The sequence below is a fragment of the Mercenaria mercenaria genome, chromosome 4 (assembly GCF_021730395.1).
Source record: "Mercenaria mercenaria strain notata chromosome 4, MADL_Memer_1, whole genome shotgun sequence".
NCBI classification, from domain to species: Eukaryota; Metazoa; Mollusca; class Bivalvia; order Venerida; family Veneridae; genus Mercenaria; species Mercenaria mercenaria.
This window is the reverse complement of record NC_069364.1, coordinates 23,694,594-23,713,478: the sequence shown is the minus strand read 5'-3', so window position 1 is coordinate 23,713,478 and position 18,885 is coordinate 23,694,594. Positions and strand designations below refer to the sequence as shown.

The 18,885-nt window shown below is 34.7% G+C and overlaps 1 protein-coding gene across 1 annotated transcript; it reads left to right on the top strand.

Moving 5' to 3' along the window:
• The first annotated feature begins 1,488 nt into the window (after positions 1 to 1,488).
• On the top strand, positions 1,489 to 17,621 carry LOC128556263 (P-selectin-like). The gene is made up of 8 exons (XM_053540749.1): positions 1,489 to 1,642; positions 4,388 to 4,483; positions 8,953 to 9,132; positions 10,024 to 10,230; positions 10,598 to 10,633; positions 12,903 to 13,106; positions 15,261 to 15,626; positions 16,002 to 17,621. The coding sequence occupies exons 2-8, from the start codon at positions 4,405 to 4,407 to the stop codon at positions 16,217 to 16,219; spliced, it is 1,290 nt and encodes a 429-aa protein (XP_053396724.1). The 5' UTR covers positions 1,489 to 1,642; positions 4,388 to 4,404; the 3' UTR covers positions 16,220 to 17,621.
• Positions 17,622 to 18,885: the final 1,264 nt, after the last annotated feature.

The following is an 18,885-nucleotide window of genomic DNA, read 5'->3' as shown; positions in this document are numbered from 1 at the left end:
AGTGATCCGATTTACTTTTAATCTGTTAAAAACAGTATAGTGAAATTGCCGATGAAAAGATGTGTTGTATCGGGAGTGCTTTCTTTTAGAAATAAAAAATGCCATTTATTTTTATTTTCAATTTGTTTTTCATTAACATATTCCAGCTAGCTGATCTGATCAACATATATCTCAAAACAGGAATTGTTTTATAGCGTTTATTAAATCTAATTAAAGACGATTTCGCGATAGTTATATAGATTCTCATTCATATACAGAATCAAACAAGAACGAACTTAAATATAAATTTAACAGCACGTGCATTTTTTTCATTACGGAACGCCTGATGATTCAATCTGACTAAAGTACTTGATCTTCTAAACGAAGATCTGAGAACGACCCATTCACCTACGACTTCAAAATCACCTCAGACCATCTTGTTTTTTTTTTAAATTTAATGTAATGTTGTTTTCGATGTGTTTTTTTTATTCTTACATTATTTACGTAACATAGTTCACGATTTCTGATTGTTTTCTTTTGTAGTATTCATTTTCTGGAAACACTGGTAACAAGTACCTGGTCTTTTTGTCTAAGATACTTTTTAAAATGTTGTATTCAACATTTTTCATAACGATTATTCTTTCCAGAAATAGACCATAAGGTTTGTTCACATATGTATGGCAATATTTCTAGTTCTGTTAAGTATGGGAAAATGGTTCTACGCATGATGCCGATTGGAAGCTAAACGTTTTGTCCGCACAGCTATTTGCACATTGTGATATTGCGGATATTAAAAAGATATATAATACAATACAATATTTGACCGCCTCGATAGCCTAGTCGTAGAGCGTCGCTTGGAGTGCGGGAGGTCTTAGGCGATCCCCGGCCGCGTCATACTAAAGACGAGAAAAATGGTACTAGTAGCTCCTTTGCTTGACGCTCTGCATTAAAATGGAATCTGGCTTCTCTTCCGTAGCCTAGGTGTAAAGAAGCTATCCAGCCTATGTTGAAGCTTTGGGTATTTTTTTTTGTTTCTCTAAAGAAAGAAACAGAAATATGTCAGTGCATGTGTTGATAACACATTTGTTATTGTCTTTCTCCTTTCCCTCTAACATTTTAAGAAAGATCACAGTTTTCTTACATCAAATACTATAATATTAGGGGAAAGAGATGACACTTGAAATATATTACTATTTAGCTTCAGACACCGATAATTAATGTAAGAAAATATACGGAATATTCATGAGTGCCAAGTCAGTACTTACGGACCATACCATGGCATTAAATAAACATTACTGTGTGAACTCATCTAACATTCTTTTTACGTGCTCAGGTATGGTATGACCGGTTTACTGAAGCTTTATGTAATCAAAATCTCATTTCACATTTAATTTGACTTGTTTACAAGATACCACTGCACTTGCGTCGGGCTTAAGTATAAATATATCACTGTTTGACTATTTTTAAGTCACTGTTGATATAAATAAAGCCAGCCCGCTTTGATAAGGTATCCCTGAAATGACATAAGTAAAGATCGCGCTTATAATAATAAAAGAATATTAAAATCACAAAAAGATATTTGTCGGAAATTTGGTATAATTTTAATATTGGATTCATATTGTTTCTACAGTTGAGAAAGACAATTTGTAATTCTCAGTAGTGGGTAAGTAAATATTTGTTTGCTAATAAATTCCGATAATTTTTTTTGAAGATGATAAAAGTTAACGTAGCTTACTGGTGGCAAAAGTGGGCGCTTATAGACAGTTCTGTCTTGGATTTATAAAATGAAACTTTTAAAGAAAATTTTTGACAGCTGGTAAATAATCGATATGTGTTTGACTGATAAATACTGTCGGATATGTAAATATATTTTTTTTTTCAAACTATAGTATTTTATTTTGAGCTAAGAGACTATCAAGAAAACTTTTCACCATACTCGTATATTAATTAATGTGAACAAGTGACACAAAATGTTAAGTCAATCATCTTGATAACACGAAATTTCTAGATTGCTTGAGAATAACTAGATTTATTAATTACTCGTTTCTATTCCCCGTTAAATTACACTGGTACCGGGAACGTCAATATTTTTCCGTGTATGTACATTGACGCCTGAATTTCATATCGGGTGCGTAACGTAATTCAGTGTGTGTTGTTGCATTATTTTCAGTTCACCTGAGCACGAAGTGCTCAAAGGTAAGCTTTTGTGATCGCCCTGTGTCCGCCGTCCGTCGTCGTCTGTCAGTCGTCCGTCGTCAACAATTTGACTGTTAACACTCTAGAGGTCACAGTTTTAGCCAAATCTTTATGAAACTTGTAATAAAATCTTGGACGAGTTTGATATTGGGACATCTGGGATCAAAAACTAGGTCACGAGGTCAAATTAAAGGAAAATCTTTTTAACACTCTAGAGCTCACAATTTTGGCCCAATTTTAAAGAAACTTGGTAAAAAATATTACCCTTAATAAAATCTTGGACGAGTTCGATATTGGGTCATCTGGGATCAAAAACTAGGTCATCAGGTCAAATTGAATGAAAAGCTTTTTAAAACTGTAGAGGTCGCATTTATGACTGTACCTTCATGAATCTTGGTCAAAACGTTAATCTTGATGGTCTCAAAGTCCAGTTTAAATCTGGTTTATGTAGGATAAAAACTAGGTCACCACGTCAAATCATAGGTGAAGCTAGTTAACACTTTAGAGGTCATATTTATGACCATATCTTTATGAAACTTGGTCAATATTGATCTATTATCTAAAGGTCAAGTTCAAATCTGGGTCAAGTTTGTTCAAAAACTTGGTCACAAGGTCAAATCAAAGGAAAATTTTGTTAACGCTCTAGAGGCCACATTTATGACTGTATCTTCATGAAACTTAGTCAGAATGTTAATACTGATGATCGTTAGGTCAAGTTCGAATCTGGGTCATGTGGGGTCAAAAACTAGGTCAAATCAAAGGAAAAGCTAGTTAATACTTTAGAGACCACATTTATGACCATCTCTTAATGGATCTTGGTCAGAATATTAATTTGATGATCTTTAGGTCAATAGGTTAGGTGAGAGATACAGGGCCTTCATGGCCCTCTTGTTTTTCTATTTAGTTCAGTATTGTCAATGCTAGTCAGGCTACTGAACATATTCATGATGTTTAAATAATATTTATACTAATAAGCTTTGATAATGTGGCAGTTGAGTCTAATAAGTCCAGCGGTTTTCAAAGATAATCCGTCACAGATTTATTGTAAAGCAATTATTGGATTTACCTGTATTGGAAAATAAACAGTGTCGATTGTATTTAGGTCAACTGTCACATTATCAAAGTTTATTAGTACAGTCCATAAAATAAACAAACGTGTTTGTAAACATGGACGGATCCAAACGTAAGGGGAAGAAGCATTTTATTGAAATATTCCGATGGCAAAATGCAATACATATAAGTAGCCCTGACCAAACTTTAAACCGGGCAAGTCTATTTTATAAGTACATCAACACGGCTTACCCATTTAAACGAGCTGTACGTGTAGATGCGTATGTAATAAATAGGATATTATCTTTGAATCAGGATATATTCACGAGTTCTTCAACGGAAGAATATTGCGCGAATGGTAAAATATTTAGAGAAAATATAAACTACGTAGATAAGTGCCGTAGAACGTGGCTATTTAAATAGCCTTTTTGTCTTACGTAGGTTTCTAAATATATAGATTCTCTATTAGGACTAAATAGAAAACAAAAGCGACAGAAATAGTGGGTCAAGTATTGATTTCATGTCACACCGGTGATTTATTAAGCAAACTTTAACATTTTAATTATATTACATATCATACAAATAACAACAAATAGTCGCGTAGCGGCATTATACATGTGCATTCGATTAATGTGTAATACGCACAGGCGTATTATTTAAACGGTTAATCCGGATATATACACGGTGTAGCCTCACAGGTAAGGGGGTGGGGGGGGGAGGCGGGGGGGGGGGAGGCGGCTAATTTTATTTTGAAAACGTACGCTTCCTCAACTCACAAGAGAAACGTTGTGACGTAAACAACGGATAATGAAAATGTTCGGAAAATTATTGAAGTAGACGTAAATATAGCATGGTAACCGGCGTGGACTAACAGCCTCTGTGTAGCAGTAAAGAGGCAGGTAATCCAGAAAACAAAAACAACAACAAACAAACATTAAAATGACATGTTCTCCTGAATCACTTGATAGATTTTCATCACAGTTGGTATGTAGCATCATTATAAGGTCCTTTCCATAATCTGTTCAAATGGGGACAATGGACCCCTTTTAGGGGCCACTGGAGCTAAGAATAGAAATAAATATCAACCACTTCTTCTCATGAACTGTTGGATGGATCTTACTCAAACTTGAGCTGTATCATCAAATATATGTATCTTTTTAAGGTGCTACGTCTACTACAATGAATTTTCTCGTCATTAGCAGTGTCATACTTATGCTACCTAAGTCATCAAGCACTGAAATTGAAATATATAGAAAAGGTAACCATTTATTTCTTATCTTTTTTATTTTTGATTTGAGCCTATATGGCTAAATTGGAGGTACAAAAGCAAAAAGGTTACACATATTTACGACAATTTATAACTTCTTTCAAATGATTTTTTTCTTTCTCTTTATAACCATAAGAATGTTAAAATGTCACACTTAAATATTTGTTAAGCAATCGACAATATTATACAAGTATATTGTCAGCACAGAAGGACATCGGACATTTTGCCAGGGATTTTGCCCAAATTCCAATGCCATTTCTTGACTCAGTAGCGGCTAATTGATATAATGGCTTCAAATACTCATAAATAAGTTTTATTCCTATCAAATTGTCACAAAATAATCTTATTTCATAGTCGTTTTCTTGAAATTCGAAAATTTTTTGACCAAGGGACATATTTGTTTCAAAAATTTAAAATGTGTGTTTTTAGTGAAATAGGCATATTCATTTTAGGTATGTCTATTATAAAATGTTTTAAAACATTAAATTAACTTTTGCCATGCATATTTAATTTATCAGTTTTATTAACATTCTTAAAGCCCTGCTCCCGTCCTACCTTTTAACCTTGAATTGTCACTGAAAAGGCATGTAAATCCTGACTATGAACAGTGGCGCCTGTCAAAATAGAGTCTATTTTATATAAGATTCTATATGAAATACCTGTTGTTATGCGTGCTAAAGTGTGGCACGTGGCCGTTAACTGTTTCCTATTGTAATCATGGGTTGCATACACACAATAGAATTTGAATAGCAGCGGAGCAGGGCTTTAAAAATAAAACTTTTTGTCACATAACCGTACTTAAGGTCTTTCCACCCGAGTGCCCATGATAACTGATGCATTGATCATAGCCTATCGTTTGTTTTATATACATCTGTTGCTATGCTGTATTTACACATGTACATTACGGACCCGGTATTATAGAGAGGGTTACATATTGAATACATGCAGTGGTGCAGCTGGCCTCAAAATTTACGAGAAACATTTGGGTAATTGGCCTTTTTCAGTTGTAGCGGAAGCGTGTAGGAGAAAGACTAGGCCACTGTAGGTTCATAGGTGTCTGGGTTTTAGCATGTTATGACATATTTGGGCACATTCTAGATGCATCGTTTGCTCTTTTCAATGCCCCTGCATGTTACATTTTGTTGTGTTTAGTTTTTCAGTTTCCTAAATTATCTGTAGACACAGTCCTGCTGTGCTTATATAATAGCGGAGTCGTGCACATTTAGCCAATATCTTTAATGCCTAGCAAACATTTTAATATGTTTTCTGTTGCTCCAATACAAAACGAGAGCTTAACCAAGAGAAGCAATATACGCCCGAAATGTTACAACAGAGGACGGGAGCAAACTTTAAAGAACAAAAGGAAGAAATTAAAAAAAAATGTCCAAAAAAATCCTTAACAGGTAAAAGTATGTCAAAATACTCCTAAAATTTGGAAGTATCATCCATGTTGTACCACAGAAAAGTCGTCTCGGTTTTTCTCTACCACCAATAATGAAAAGGTTTCAAAGTAAGCTATTTATAGTAACATAAAAGGGAAGTATTTCAAAATTGTTTTATTGTAATTGAACAGAAAAGGGATCAAGAGCACTGAAATACAGAGCACGATACACAGAGCAAAATCATATATGACCTTTGACCCCTGAATGTGTGACCCCAACCTTGAAGAGGATCATCCGAAACATGCGCTCTGCATGTCGTCTCGGGATGAACATTTGTGCCAAGTTTCTTTGAAATCGTTCAAACAGTTGAAGTTACAAATCGGACACGAGATAAACTGATATGACATTTGACCCCTAAGTGTTACCTTGACCTTTTAACCGAGACATCCAAAACATGCGCTCTGCACGTCTTCTCGGTGTGTTGAACATTTGTTACAAGTTTCTTTGAAATCCTTCAAAAGGTTCAAGGGTTACATAGCGGACACGAAATTGCTTATGGACGGAAAGTCGGACGGACGAACGGACGGACAGAAAACAGGGGTATAACATAATACGTCCCTTCGGAACAAAATAACAATACACGTAGTAATAAAATACTAACTGGTCCAATATATAAGTGGGACAGAACTTCACTAGCTAGTATCAACATTTATGTAGGTATTCTTGGAGTGTCAATATTAGTTCTTTGGAGGTCCTTACTAGTATTTGGGTAGGCTTCTGAATAAGTTTCGGAAGTGTGGGTGAATTGGTGCTAATTCTGGCAGTTCCGGAGGCACCAGGGTCAGTTCAGGTGTTGTTGTCTGGTGTAGTTCTGTTACAGTTTAGAATGCTGGATCCAGTGGTGTTTTGGTTCGAATTAATGCAAAGGTTGTTCTTAAAATGCATTCTAAGTGCACCATAATTGTGTCCTACAAAAGGTAAAAAGGTATTTGCACCACGGTGACACAATTCCCATAGAGGTTCGTCTATATCTCTTTTACAAAGGGTAAAAAGGCATTTGAACCTCAGTGGCACTATTTTCATAGAAATCGTCTATACCTCTTCAACAATCCCATGTTCAGGTTGAAGACACATACATCTAGTTGTATATGTCTAGGCCACTTGTTTGGTTAATGACTTGCGACAGACGCAGTTGTCTCATTCGTGATGACACACAATCGACGTACTTAGATTATCACGGGGCAACAGACCTGATTGAAAAATTCGTCAGACACATGTATAATAATCAGGATCAGTCTGCTTTCAAGCTTGACTTTCTATGTCCGCTATTTATTTATTATAGTGTTTTCTATGCTTGAAATATTTACAAAAAGGAGTAAAGCTGTAGATATATCAGGTTTAAGAAACATGCAATAAGTGTCAAAATATTTTATGTAAAATTCATTTGCTGACAATTTTTAAGATCCCCCCATACACACACAATGTGACCATTTTTGTAGCATACGTATATGATAGTAACTTACAAAGGCATGTGAAATATTTTGTTGCGCCACTGGGGGAGTTGGTGTTTAAAAGGTAAAAATGAATTATCTTCATATTCCAACAGAAATGAGAATGAGAATCAGAAATGTCTACAAAGTCTTCTGTTTTGTTCACTAACTTGTAAACTTTAGTCGAATATATGAGCAACACCATGAGAAAACCAACTGGCTTTGAGACCAGCATGGATCCAGACCAGCCTGCGCATCCGCGCAGTCTGGTAAGGATCCATGCTGTTCGCTAACGGTTTCTCTAGCTGCAATATGCTTTGAAAGTGAACATCATAGATCGTGACCAGAATGTGCGGATGCGCAGGCTGGTCTGGATCCATGCTGGTCGCAAACGCACTATGTTTGTTTTCCCATTGCTTCGCTCATATCAAGAAATGGTCTTTAACTATCTTTACTATACAATTTCAGAAGTCTAGCCCTAGATTAGTTTTAACTTTATTGATAGGCAATCTGAATAGGAAAATGCCAGAGGTCCTTTATTTTTATTTCATGCAGTTACTAATAAGCTTTGATACTGTGGCAGTTGAGTACAATAATTTCAGATGTGTTCAAAGATAATTCGTCATAAACCCATTGTAAAGCAAATACTGGATTTACCTGTAGTGGAAAATAAACAGTGTTGATTGTATTGAGGTCATCTGCTACATTATCAAAGTTTATTAGTACCATTGTCAGAGACCACAATGTCTTGTATGTCTTTTACCGCTACAGTTAACACACTGGCAAACAAAATCAATAAATAGTTAAGTTATTGAAGTTGCGGATATCTTAACGCGCAGAAAAGACACGATATGCCCCTCATATTTACTGGCATAGCCAGGCACCTGGGTAGAACACGAACATTCCGTAATCCAGGTCAATGGCTTCCTAGCATAAAGGATTCTATGCCCCTTAGACAGGTTTCGAATCAACACTGGCAAGTGACTCGAAGTCAACGACCTTCATCGCGCTGCCATGGAGTCTCCTTAGCTGAATTTAAATACAAACTGACTTTTAGTTGGCCGACAGTTTTAATTTCACTTCCTTAGATCAAATGGTACACACAAAATATTCATTAAATCACCAGGCGCACCAAGATGATGATATAATGATATTTTTTATTTGTTTTTCTTTTATCAAACGTCGCACCGACACATGATAGGTCATATGGCGACTTTCCAGCTTTAGTGGTGGAGGAAGACCCCAGGTTCCCCTCCGTGCATTATTTCATCACGAGAGGGCACCAGGGTATCACCACCGATCTTCCGTAAGCCAGCTGGATGGCTTCCTCACACGAAGAATATAATGATAAGGTTGATATTTCAAACTTCTTACCTTATTGCAAGTGGGAACACTGGTGTAACTGTTATCAGAATGTTGTTGTCTTTAGCGGTTGATCAATATGATTAACATTCATTCAAAGTTACGTTTATATATGAATGTATGTTGAAATATGTTTCTAGTATCAATCTTCAACAACTAATTTGATTACAACGCCATGATTACACGCACCTCTTTAAATATTATCAATTGTGCTGTTTTGTTTTAGATTCTAACTGCACTGCACTGGACCCTGTGGTCAACGGCTTTGTCAATACTTCTCAAAGTGAATATCAGCAAGGTGATGTTATTCAGGTGGCATGCAATGATGGGTATGAACCACATTACACCAACACAGCGCAGTGTCGTGAATTTGGCATCATTCAATTTACGCCCTTTACATGTAAAAGTAAATAAATAAGATACTACGATTTTCGTCTAAAGCAAAATTATATTTTTTTCACTGTATACTTAAACATACATGCTATAAGGGTAAAGGTTCAATCAATATTCATAAACTCTTTAGTCTCACTAGATCGACTCCCTTATTTTTTTAATTTATCACAATCATTCAATGACAGATACTACACACATGTATATATCACTTGTATTAGTCTACATCTTTCTACTTGAAATGTTTAAGAAGTTGAAATGTTCATGTTCTAATTAAAGTTTATGAGAAGTTCATTTACCGTATTTTACGGACAATAGACCGCTGCACCGTATTGGCCGCAGCCATATATTTTAACAATATCAGAAATAAAATTTAACGTATAGGCCGCTCCGGCATATTGGCCGCGGCCTATACACCACTAAGTGGCGAACATAACCATGTCGTATAAAAATTGTCCTCGATAAATAGTCATTGAAATCGGTTGTATTTTTTTGGTAATTACACTTTTTAATCTGTCAGATGCTGTGAACTGTTAAGACCGAATGTAAGTTTCTTGAGCTGTTTATAAAGGCCCTCTCGGCAAAATTGTCCATTCTGTACATTTAACATGATTAAAACTGTTGCATATGCCGCATGAAAGGCCCATTTAGAAAAAATAAATAGGCGTATAGGCCGCTTCGACGCGTAGGCCGCACCCTGAAAATTTCACTTTTTTAAACGTATAGGCCGCGGCCTATTGTCCGAAAAATACGGTAAAGCTTAAAATGCGAACAGGAAAATAATAGCTTTCTCGTTTTTGCTGGGCCTGTTTATGAGAATTAATGGTGCCCTATAGCCTAGGTTGTTGTTATTATTATTTAATGTTTTGCACGCATGTAATCTTTGTTAACACTTTTCTGATTATAGTTAAAACATGTACTGTTCCAACAATACTGTCTAACGGGTTCATTAACCCATTTCCAAATACGGATGGTTTATACACCATAAATACAACGATAACATTTACCTGTAAACAGAATTTTACTTTAATTGGTGTAAGAACGATGAAGTGTCTCGGAAATAACAGATGGGCGGAGACTGGAACCTCCGTTTGCCTAAGTGACTCTTACATGTGTAAGTATCTTAATTTTGAGCGGTTAAATTTTGTAAAATTTATTGCAATAAACAGTTAAAATGTTACTTAAAAAGCAAAGAAACGGTTACACTGTTGTAAACAACAACCGAAAAAAGAACTAGTTTAAGAGTCCCAACAGAAAAGGGACATTTCTGATCTCGGACCTGACAGAATCAATACATTTCAAGACAATCCGTCCTCCAGTATTTACAACGCTTTGATTTAGCTGTGTAACAAATGTATTATCAAAATGATTTCATGAAGTTTATTTGTTGGAAAAAGTAAGTCACTAGGTTGTGATGTGTCTTTTAGAACTTTTCAGAGATAAAAACAAATGTTAATAATATCTGATCAAACTTATTTCAGACGAATTTGCATTAAAGAAGATTCATGAAGAAACAGGTAAACCGTTTTCATTATTTATGAATGTGAGAACTTAACGCGATGCACAGATAAATATAATTATATACTAGATGAATTTCAGGCTGGAACGTTCAACGCACTTTGATGTTTCATTCTCTTTTATCTTAGATGATAAATGTCTCTTAAACTATAGGATTACGTTTTTCCGTCCATGCGTTCGTCAATAATTCCGTTCGGTCGTTCGCCATTTTGCGTCCGGTTCATTACTCTGTCATTCATCAAGTATCTTAATATTAGTTAGCACAAATGTTCCTCATAATAAGAGAACGTGTCATGTTCGAATTCCGGACCCCTTACTCAAAGGAAAAAGTGTCACTTTGAGATCAATGTTCGGCAGGGCTTTTTTCCACAGTCCGGTCCGTACCTCACCAATCCGTGGAGGGATAATAAGACGATGTAGCATGCAAAGCTTTCGACCTATTTCATAGCATAAATGTATCCAATTAAACGACGAGAAGGCCAATGTCACACTTGGCATTCAAATACTAACATGGCTTAAACAGGGCCTGTTCTTGTCTGACTCAGAATCATCCATTAAGGGATCACAATTGTACGTGGTAAAGATATTCCCCATACTCAGTGAAATGTGCAAACCAAGAATCCTAGCACTAAGGTCATTAAAACACTTAAAGATCAAAAGTCGATATGGTTTTATCATGTCCGATCTATAACTTTATCATGCAAAACAGGATTTATGTATTATCTAGCGCAAATATTTCCCTGAATGACACAATTTGTTTGACGCAAAAGCTAGGGTCAAGATCACAATATGTGGTCTAAGGTCAACAGGGCTGTTTTCCTGTACGTTCTGTAACTTGACAATCCATAAAGGGATTTTAGTATGACTTGGCACAAATGTACTCAATAGTAAGACGATTTGACTTGTACAACGCCTAGACCCCTATCTCAAAGGTCAAAGTCACAGTCGGTAAATATTTTAATATAAACTAACGTGTGATATGGACCCAGTTAAAAGAAATGTTCCTATATTTTCTTCGGAATTATCTCCTTTTTATATGATGTTTTCTTACATTGGTTTCTAATATTTTCCCACTTATTTCCAAAATGAAATGTTATCAAAATTGAAATTAAATGCTTGTATACAACTATGGAGTTATATATATGCAAATTTTCATTCAAACGTTGTGTTGGAACATAGACTCTTTTGTATTTACAGTACAATATCAGATTGGTATTAGATCAATATGTTATACTGTAATGAAGAAAATAAGTTGCATAAATACTTCTACTACTTATTTTGACTGTTTTCTTTTTGTGAGCAAACAGTTGCTCTGTACCGACAAAATAAGCGAACGGCTATATCAAACCAAAGCCCAACAATGATGGCCGATTTCACATCGGGACTAGAGTAACGTTTTCATGGAAGAAGGGTTACACTTTAAATGGTGCTCCTACCATGGTGTGTAAAGGAAATGATACATGGACGGAAGATGAGAATATATTCTGTCTCGAAGATGGATACTATCATCTAAATACACCCCTTGTTACTACAGCAATATATTCAACCTTTTTCCCAACTAACTCCAGATAATAGTAATATGACTGAAAAGTCTGTTTGTGTTTTAGAAATTAACTATGCTTTTAAAAACTGGTTTTTATGTGTTCTAATTTTACTTTTACTAATTTAGGTTTACGAAAAAACACCATAACTCTCAATTGACTTAAATCTAAACACGTGCACTTTATCATTATCTATTATAATTTCCTCAGTTTAAAATCAAATTCTACTGGATATGTAAAACGTTGAAGAATGTAAACTTTTTGCATGTACATGTTTTAGCTTAGACTGACATTGTTTTTAATTTCCCTTGTCGGACCATTATGCGAAAAATATTATTAAGAGTAGCTTTATGTTTATCTAATAATACACTTTGTAAATGCATTGTTTCATTTTATAACCGTATTAAAAGGGATACGGATGTGAACTACTACTAGCGTTATAGACAAACATTTTCATGTAAACCAGTGAACAAATACAATAGTTAAATATGTTGTCATTTTCATAAAGGGAATAAGCCTGACATAGTACGACAAGAAAACATCCAATTTTAAATTGTGATCTTTGAACAGTCATTATAATTAATAAATGATAAACGTACCAGGATGTAAAATGTAAACCTTTCCAATCTTACTACGCTCCTTTCAGGGACTTTGAGACTATTTAATCTTTTATAATGAGTCTGGTTTCTGATAAGTTTGCACTTTTTAGACTTATTTACAATTTCAGTTAAAACATGTGCTCTGTCACCAATGGTAGCAAATGCATATGCAACTCCGAATCCAGACTCAAACAATCGTTTCCCTGTTAATACGACGGTAACAATCACGTGTGAAGAGAGTTTTATGCTAATTGGTAAGAACACAATGAAGTGCCTTGATGATGGCAAGTGGACAGAGGAAGCCCCCTTTTGCCTTGCCAGCTCATACACATGTAAGCATTTTCTAGTCATGTTAAACAAAAACCAAATTTGTATAATGTATGATATATTGTCAAAAGGTTATCTTATGCCAGGTCGTACAAGACATACGTTAAAAACTTAGTAATGTGTCGGTCTTGCTATATGTAATGATTTGATTATAAGTTCGATGCGTTTTAAATGCACTGAGCACTATCATTTTGGATCGACTGATAATGTGATTTTTAATTAATTCAAGCATAACTTCAATGTAACTGTTACGGTTAAATGAGTTTCAACCACTTGTTATCATTACTTGTTATATAATGAAATAATCATTTACCACTGTGTCCAATGTCCATTAAAATCTTTCAAAGTTTAGCAGAAATAAAAAAGAAACGAATGTGATATTAGAAACGTTGTTGGGAGTATATTAGTCGAGTACCTGAGTAAATATTTTTTTCCGCATGGTCAATCATAAAAAGTATATATTGTCACAATTTTGAATATCTTCGCTAGACGTACTGAGCAAAATAAGAAAGATACATACGTGAACAAAGACATTTATTTGATAATGTCAGCCAAGAAATATAAAAATGATAAATGCACACACATATGGTTATACATAATGTATTCTAATGGAGATGTTTAGCTCACCTCAGCCAAAGGCTCATGGTGAGCTTTTGTTACCGCTCAATGTCCATAGTCCGTCGTGTGTCGTGCGTCCTACAGCATTTTCTAAAAACGAATTGAATACCACTGGGCAGAAGTACACCAATCTTCACAGGAATGATCCCTGGGTAGTCCCCTTTCAAAATTATTCAAAGAATTAAATTCCATGCAGAACTCTGGTTGCCATGGCAACCGAGAGGAAAAACTTTAAACATCTTCTTGTCCAAATCTGCAAGGTGTAGAGCCTTGATATTTGGCATGTGACATCATCTTATGGTCCTCTATCAAGATTGTTCAAATTGTGCGCCTGGGGTGAAAAGAGGCCCCGCTCCCGGGGTCACAAGTTTTACATAGATTTATGTAGTACAACACTAAAAATCTTCTTGTCTAAAACCACAGGCCTTTGATATGTAGCATTGCCTTGTAGTCCACTACCAAAATTGTTCAAATTATGCCTCTTGTGTGAAAAGAGGCCCTACCCCGTGGGGTCTCAAGTTTAACATAGACTTATATAGGAAAATTGTTTTAAAGATCTTCTTGTCTGAAAGTTCAAGGTCTAGGTTTTTGATATTTTGTATGTAGCTTTGCCTAGTGGATCTCTAACAAGTTTGTTCAAATTATGCCCCTGGGGTGAAAAAAGGCCCCGCCTAAGGGGTCACTTGCTATAATTATGAGTTATATAAGAAAAAATACTTGAAAAATTATAAAATTATATTTACTAGACTGTTTAATTATAATTACCTCATGACCCCAAGCAGTCAGTGATCACTTGACTGTGACCTTGACGTACTGACCCACTTTCTTGTTTTTTAAGATACAGTTTTGAAATTTGGATGATGTGTACAGTTTTGCACACCTATCTTAAAACTGACTTTCAATTACGATGAGTGTGACCTATTGACCTGTCTTTTAATATTTTAGCATCAGTTTGCCATTTGAAACATGTGGCTCATATTTCTCAAGTGGGCGATCCAGGGCCATCATCACCCTCTTGTGTAAATGAATATGCCTCAGCAGCATCTAATGAGATTTGTTTTAAATGTTATTTAAGTCTTCTAGGGTAAAGAATAGTCATGCTAGTACAAAAATGCAGCATTTGAGCTTAGGAGCCTCAAATTTGGTATGGAGATTGGCCCTGACTAGTATGTGATTCATAGGTCAAAAGGTACTGTTACAAGAAAATATTTATCCGGATGATATTTTATGTGTATGCCTATGTGATCTATGACAAAACTTGATCCTTTCTTTAAGAGCAAGGTACTCAGGTGAGCGATATAGAGCCATCATGGCCCTCTAATTATTCTACTGCCATTTCGCTGACTTGCCCCAGACCCACAATGCTTTTAAATCTCTCTTGGGATGTAGACTTGTTTCACGCAAAGAAGCAATCCAGCTGACTTACGGAAAGTCGGTGGTTCTAACCAGGTGCCCGTTCATGATGTAAAAATATATGTATGATGTTAATCCCTACACAAACAATCAAACAGACAAACAGAAAAACATTCTATTTTTTTCAGGGTGGTATAACATTGGACTTGTAGCAATATGCGTAACACTCTTCATTGTTGCTATCGTGCTTATATCTGTAATTTTGTGCCAACGGCACAAACCCTTAAAACAAACGATACAACCAACCCTAACAAATAGAGATTCATTAGCTGAAAGTGGAATTGATGTTAATGAAAAAGATGAAGATGAATCTAGCCCGATGATAAATAATGTTCATTTAGCTGATGTTCGACAGACAGTTATTGACGAGAAAGACATACATCCAAACGATTCTGCTTACGAAAAAGAAGTAAGCCATCCGGTTCGACCGGTAGATGTTATTCCATCGGCACCACCACCCAAAGATTGTAACCCTGAAAGTATCCATAATACAAGTAAGGCATTCAGAATTTGAACTTTTGCTTTGGGATAGTATTTAAATTCATGGCATTTATCGTTTTTTTCATTCTTGCATGAAATAATATTTTCCTTATATATTTCAACTCACGATAAGTATCGCGTAGTTCACATAATGAGAAATGTTTTTAACCATTCAAAGACCACGTGAGATGCATTTTACTTAGATTGGCATTTCTGTGATGTCAGACAAATAAATTGTTTTTATTCAAAACCACTTTACCCTCCAGATGTTTTGCAAGTAAAATTAAATATTAAATGTGTAGTTCTGTTTAAACTATCACAGATCTAAGCTTTAAATTAATCGCTATTTCGGACGGTTCTGTAAAGTATTTCATATTCTTATTTTGTAGATTATACATACAACATATTTGGGAATGTCACACATCAGACTGAGAATATTAAAGCTGAAAATAATGATGATAAGAACGGTCAAAAACCAGATAGAAAACAACCAGAAGATGAACATGTACCGGAGAAAACACCAACTGAGGAGTCACAGACAACTGTTGTCGCTCTCCAGGAAACCGAGGACGGAACATGCAAAGGAGCAAAACCAATAATTGAATAACGATTCTGACAGTGTGCCAAAATGTCTAAAAAAACTACAGGTTGATGACTGTTCATAACTATTTGATTTAATATATAGCTCTATAGGTTTTTAATTTATGCTATATAATGTGTTTGATTTATGATCTATAAGGAATTTATGCTCTATAAGGTATTTGAATTACGCTCTACAAGGTATTTAATTCATGCTCTAAAGGGTATTCAATATGTTCTCTATATGCTATCTATTCTATGCTCTGTAGGGTTTTTATGCTCTATAGGGTATTTAATTTATGCTCTATAAGGTTTTTAATTTATGCTCTAAAGGGTATTTAATTTATACTCCGTAGAGTAGTATAGAATCTGAAACAGTTATATGGCAGAAAATGTATTGTATTCAAATATCATATTTATTGTATAACACGTTTAACGTTCACCTAAGCACATACGCATTTTTTTAAGTTTTCAATTACATTTTCATTTCTAAGAATTAAGAAATGCATTGTGGCTGCCAAGTTTAGTAGGAGCCGTAGGATAAGAAGTGCTCTTGAAAGATATTTGTACTAACTGTCAACCGTCAATCAGCAAAGTGCATATCCAGAATCATAGGAAAGAGATTGCTAATAGACAGTCGGACGAACGTGGAACATGGAAATGTGAAAGGGAAAGGTGTTGTAACATAAAACGTCTCATCGAGCTTATTAAAACTGGCAATAGGATCAATATGCTGGCTAAAAAGTGCTTTTCAATGATGTACTCACTGTTCTTAAAATAAAACATACTGTTTCGTCGGAATACAAGCTTCAAAGATCTAATTTCACAATCATATAATGTAATTCATAAGAAAATAAATGACAAAAGAGAACATAATTTTGTATATAAGGGGATTATATATATATATATATATATATATATATATATATATATATATATATACACACATTTCTATTTTTTACCGTCAGTGTTTGAGGTATATTGCAAATATATATAATGCTATGTTTATTGTAAATATTATAGCAAATAATAATAATGATAATCATAATAATAATGATGATAATAACAATTATAATGGTAATCAAAATTGTAAAAAGTGTAATTCATTACTTATTTAAAAGAATGTACGTAGATTTGCTTTTTCATTTACATGTTTTTTATACCTAGCTCCAGGGCTGCATGGTTATTTTTTATATATATTCTGCAAACTTTTTATAAGAAAATTTTAAGCTTCTTAAATAGCACAATTTATGTGATGGCTGAACAAGGGGCAATAAAAATGTCAATGAATCAACCCGATGTAATGGAGTAACTTCTCTCTTTTAAAGGAATGGACGGGAGCCAGTTTAGTCTTTGTATAATCTATTCATTAAGAAACTCGAGCCAAACATGTAAATATTATGAATAAAAATAAAATATGATATGACATAGCATGTTTGCTCTAGTAACCGGACACGGCGCATCTGCAAATAAGGCAAGCTACCTAAACATTCGACAATGGGATTCCACGATATTTTTGGGATTCCAGTGGTGACAATATTTAGACGAAATTATTTTAGAGATCCCATTTAGGATAATTTTATATCAAATAGACATTACGCGGTTGCTGTTAAGCGATAAAATTATTCAGTTGAAGATATATACTTACTATAGACTACATATATTTGTTAACACATCCGTCCAAATTAGAATTATGTCAAAAAAGTTAATTAATAATATATGTTTTGTTTCTGTTTGTAGGCGGTAACGAATTCGTTGTTTCAAATGAATGATCTTCCAGTGTCGGAGTACATCATTTTTAGTTTGATGCCAATATACATGCAATGTATGGTAATATGATGCAATAATATGGAGAATACAAACTGTCTTTGACAGGTCTTTGGGAATTTAACAGGTTTATTTAATCAATGTTATCAATGTTAATCAATATTACATTTGTCATATTTCTTTCCTCACTTTAAATTGAAACCGTTCTAATTTCAACAATAACCTGATAACAAAAAATTGACCCTATCCATATTAAAGCGGCATGTCTCCAGATTGTTCGACAACAAAAAAAGTATTTTTTTAGATATCTTGAAATAAATGCTATATTTCTTAAGAAGGCTTTAAAACGTAATTACTGACAAACTTTATGTTACGGTAACACATGAGAATTTGCTGTTTTACTACTATTTACGACGAAAATCGAAAAGCGTTTGTCACGCTTTTACTCCAGGTAAACTGTCCCGAGTATAATTATCTATATTTTGAAGTCAGTATTCACTACTTCAGCTATAGCGCTATCGGTTACGACGAGGGGAAAATGTCTTTATTGCTGCGGCGGTCCGGAGTTCGATTCCGGACGCGGTCATCATCTTTTCTTGATTTGGAGTTTTTAAAATATTTTAGAAACAAAACTTCATATTCTAATGTTCATAATATGACCGAAACTTCAATTTGAAAGAAAGATTATTTTTAGCCAAATCTGGAGGCATGCTGTTTTAACGAATTACATCATTCCAGTTCCAAATTCGAACCCGATTCCGTGATAATCGCAGTTCTCTATTTATTGACAGAATTTTCTTAAAAAAGGAAAGAAGATTTTTTGGAAGCATAGAATGAAGCCGTGCAAGATAATATCTGAGTTTATACATGAGAGGTCATATGATGTGCACCATCCATCACACCGCTATATCAACGGCTAGTTATAGC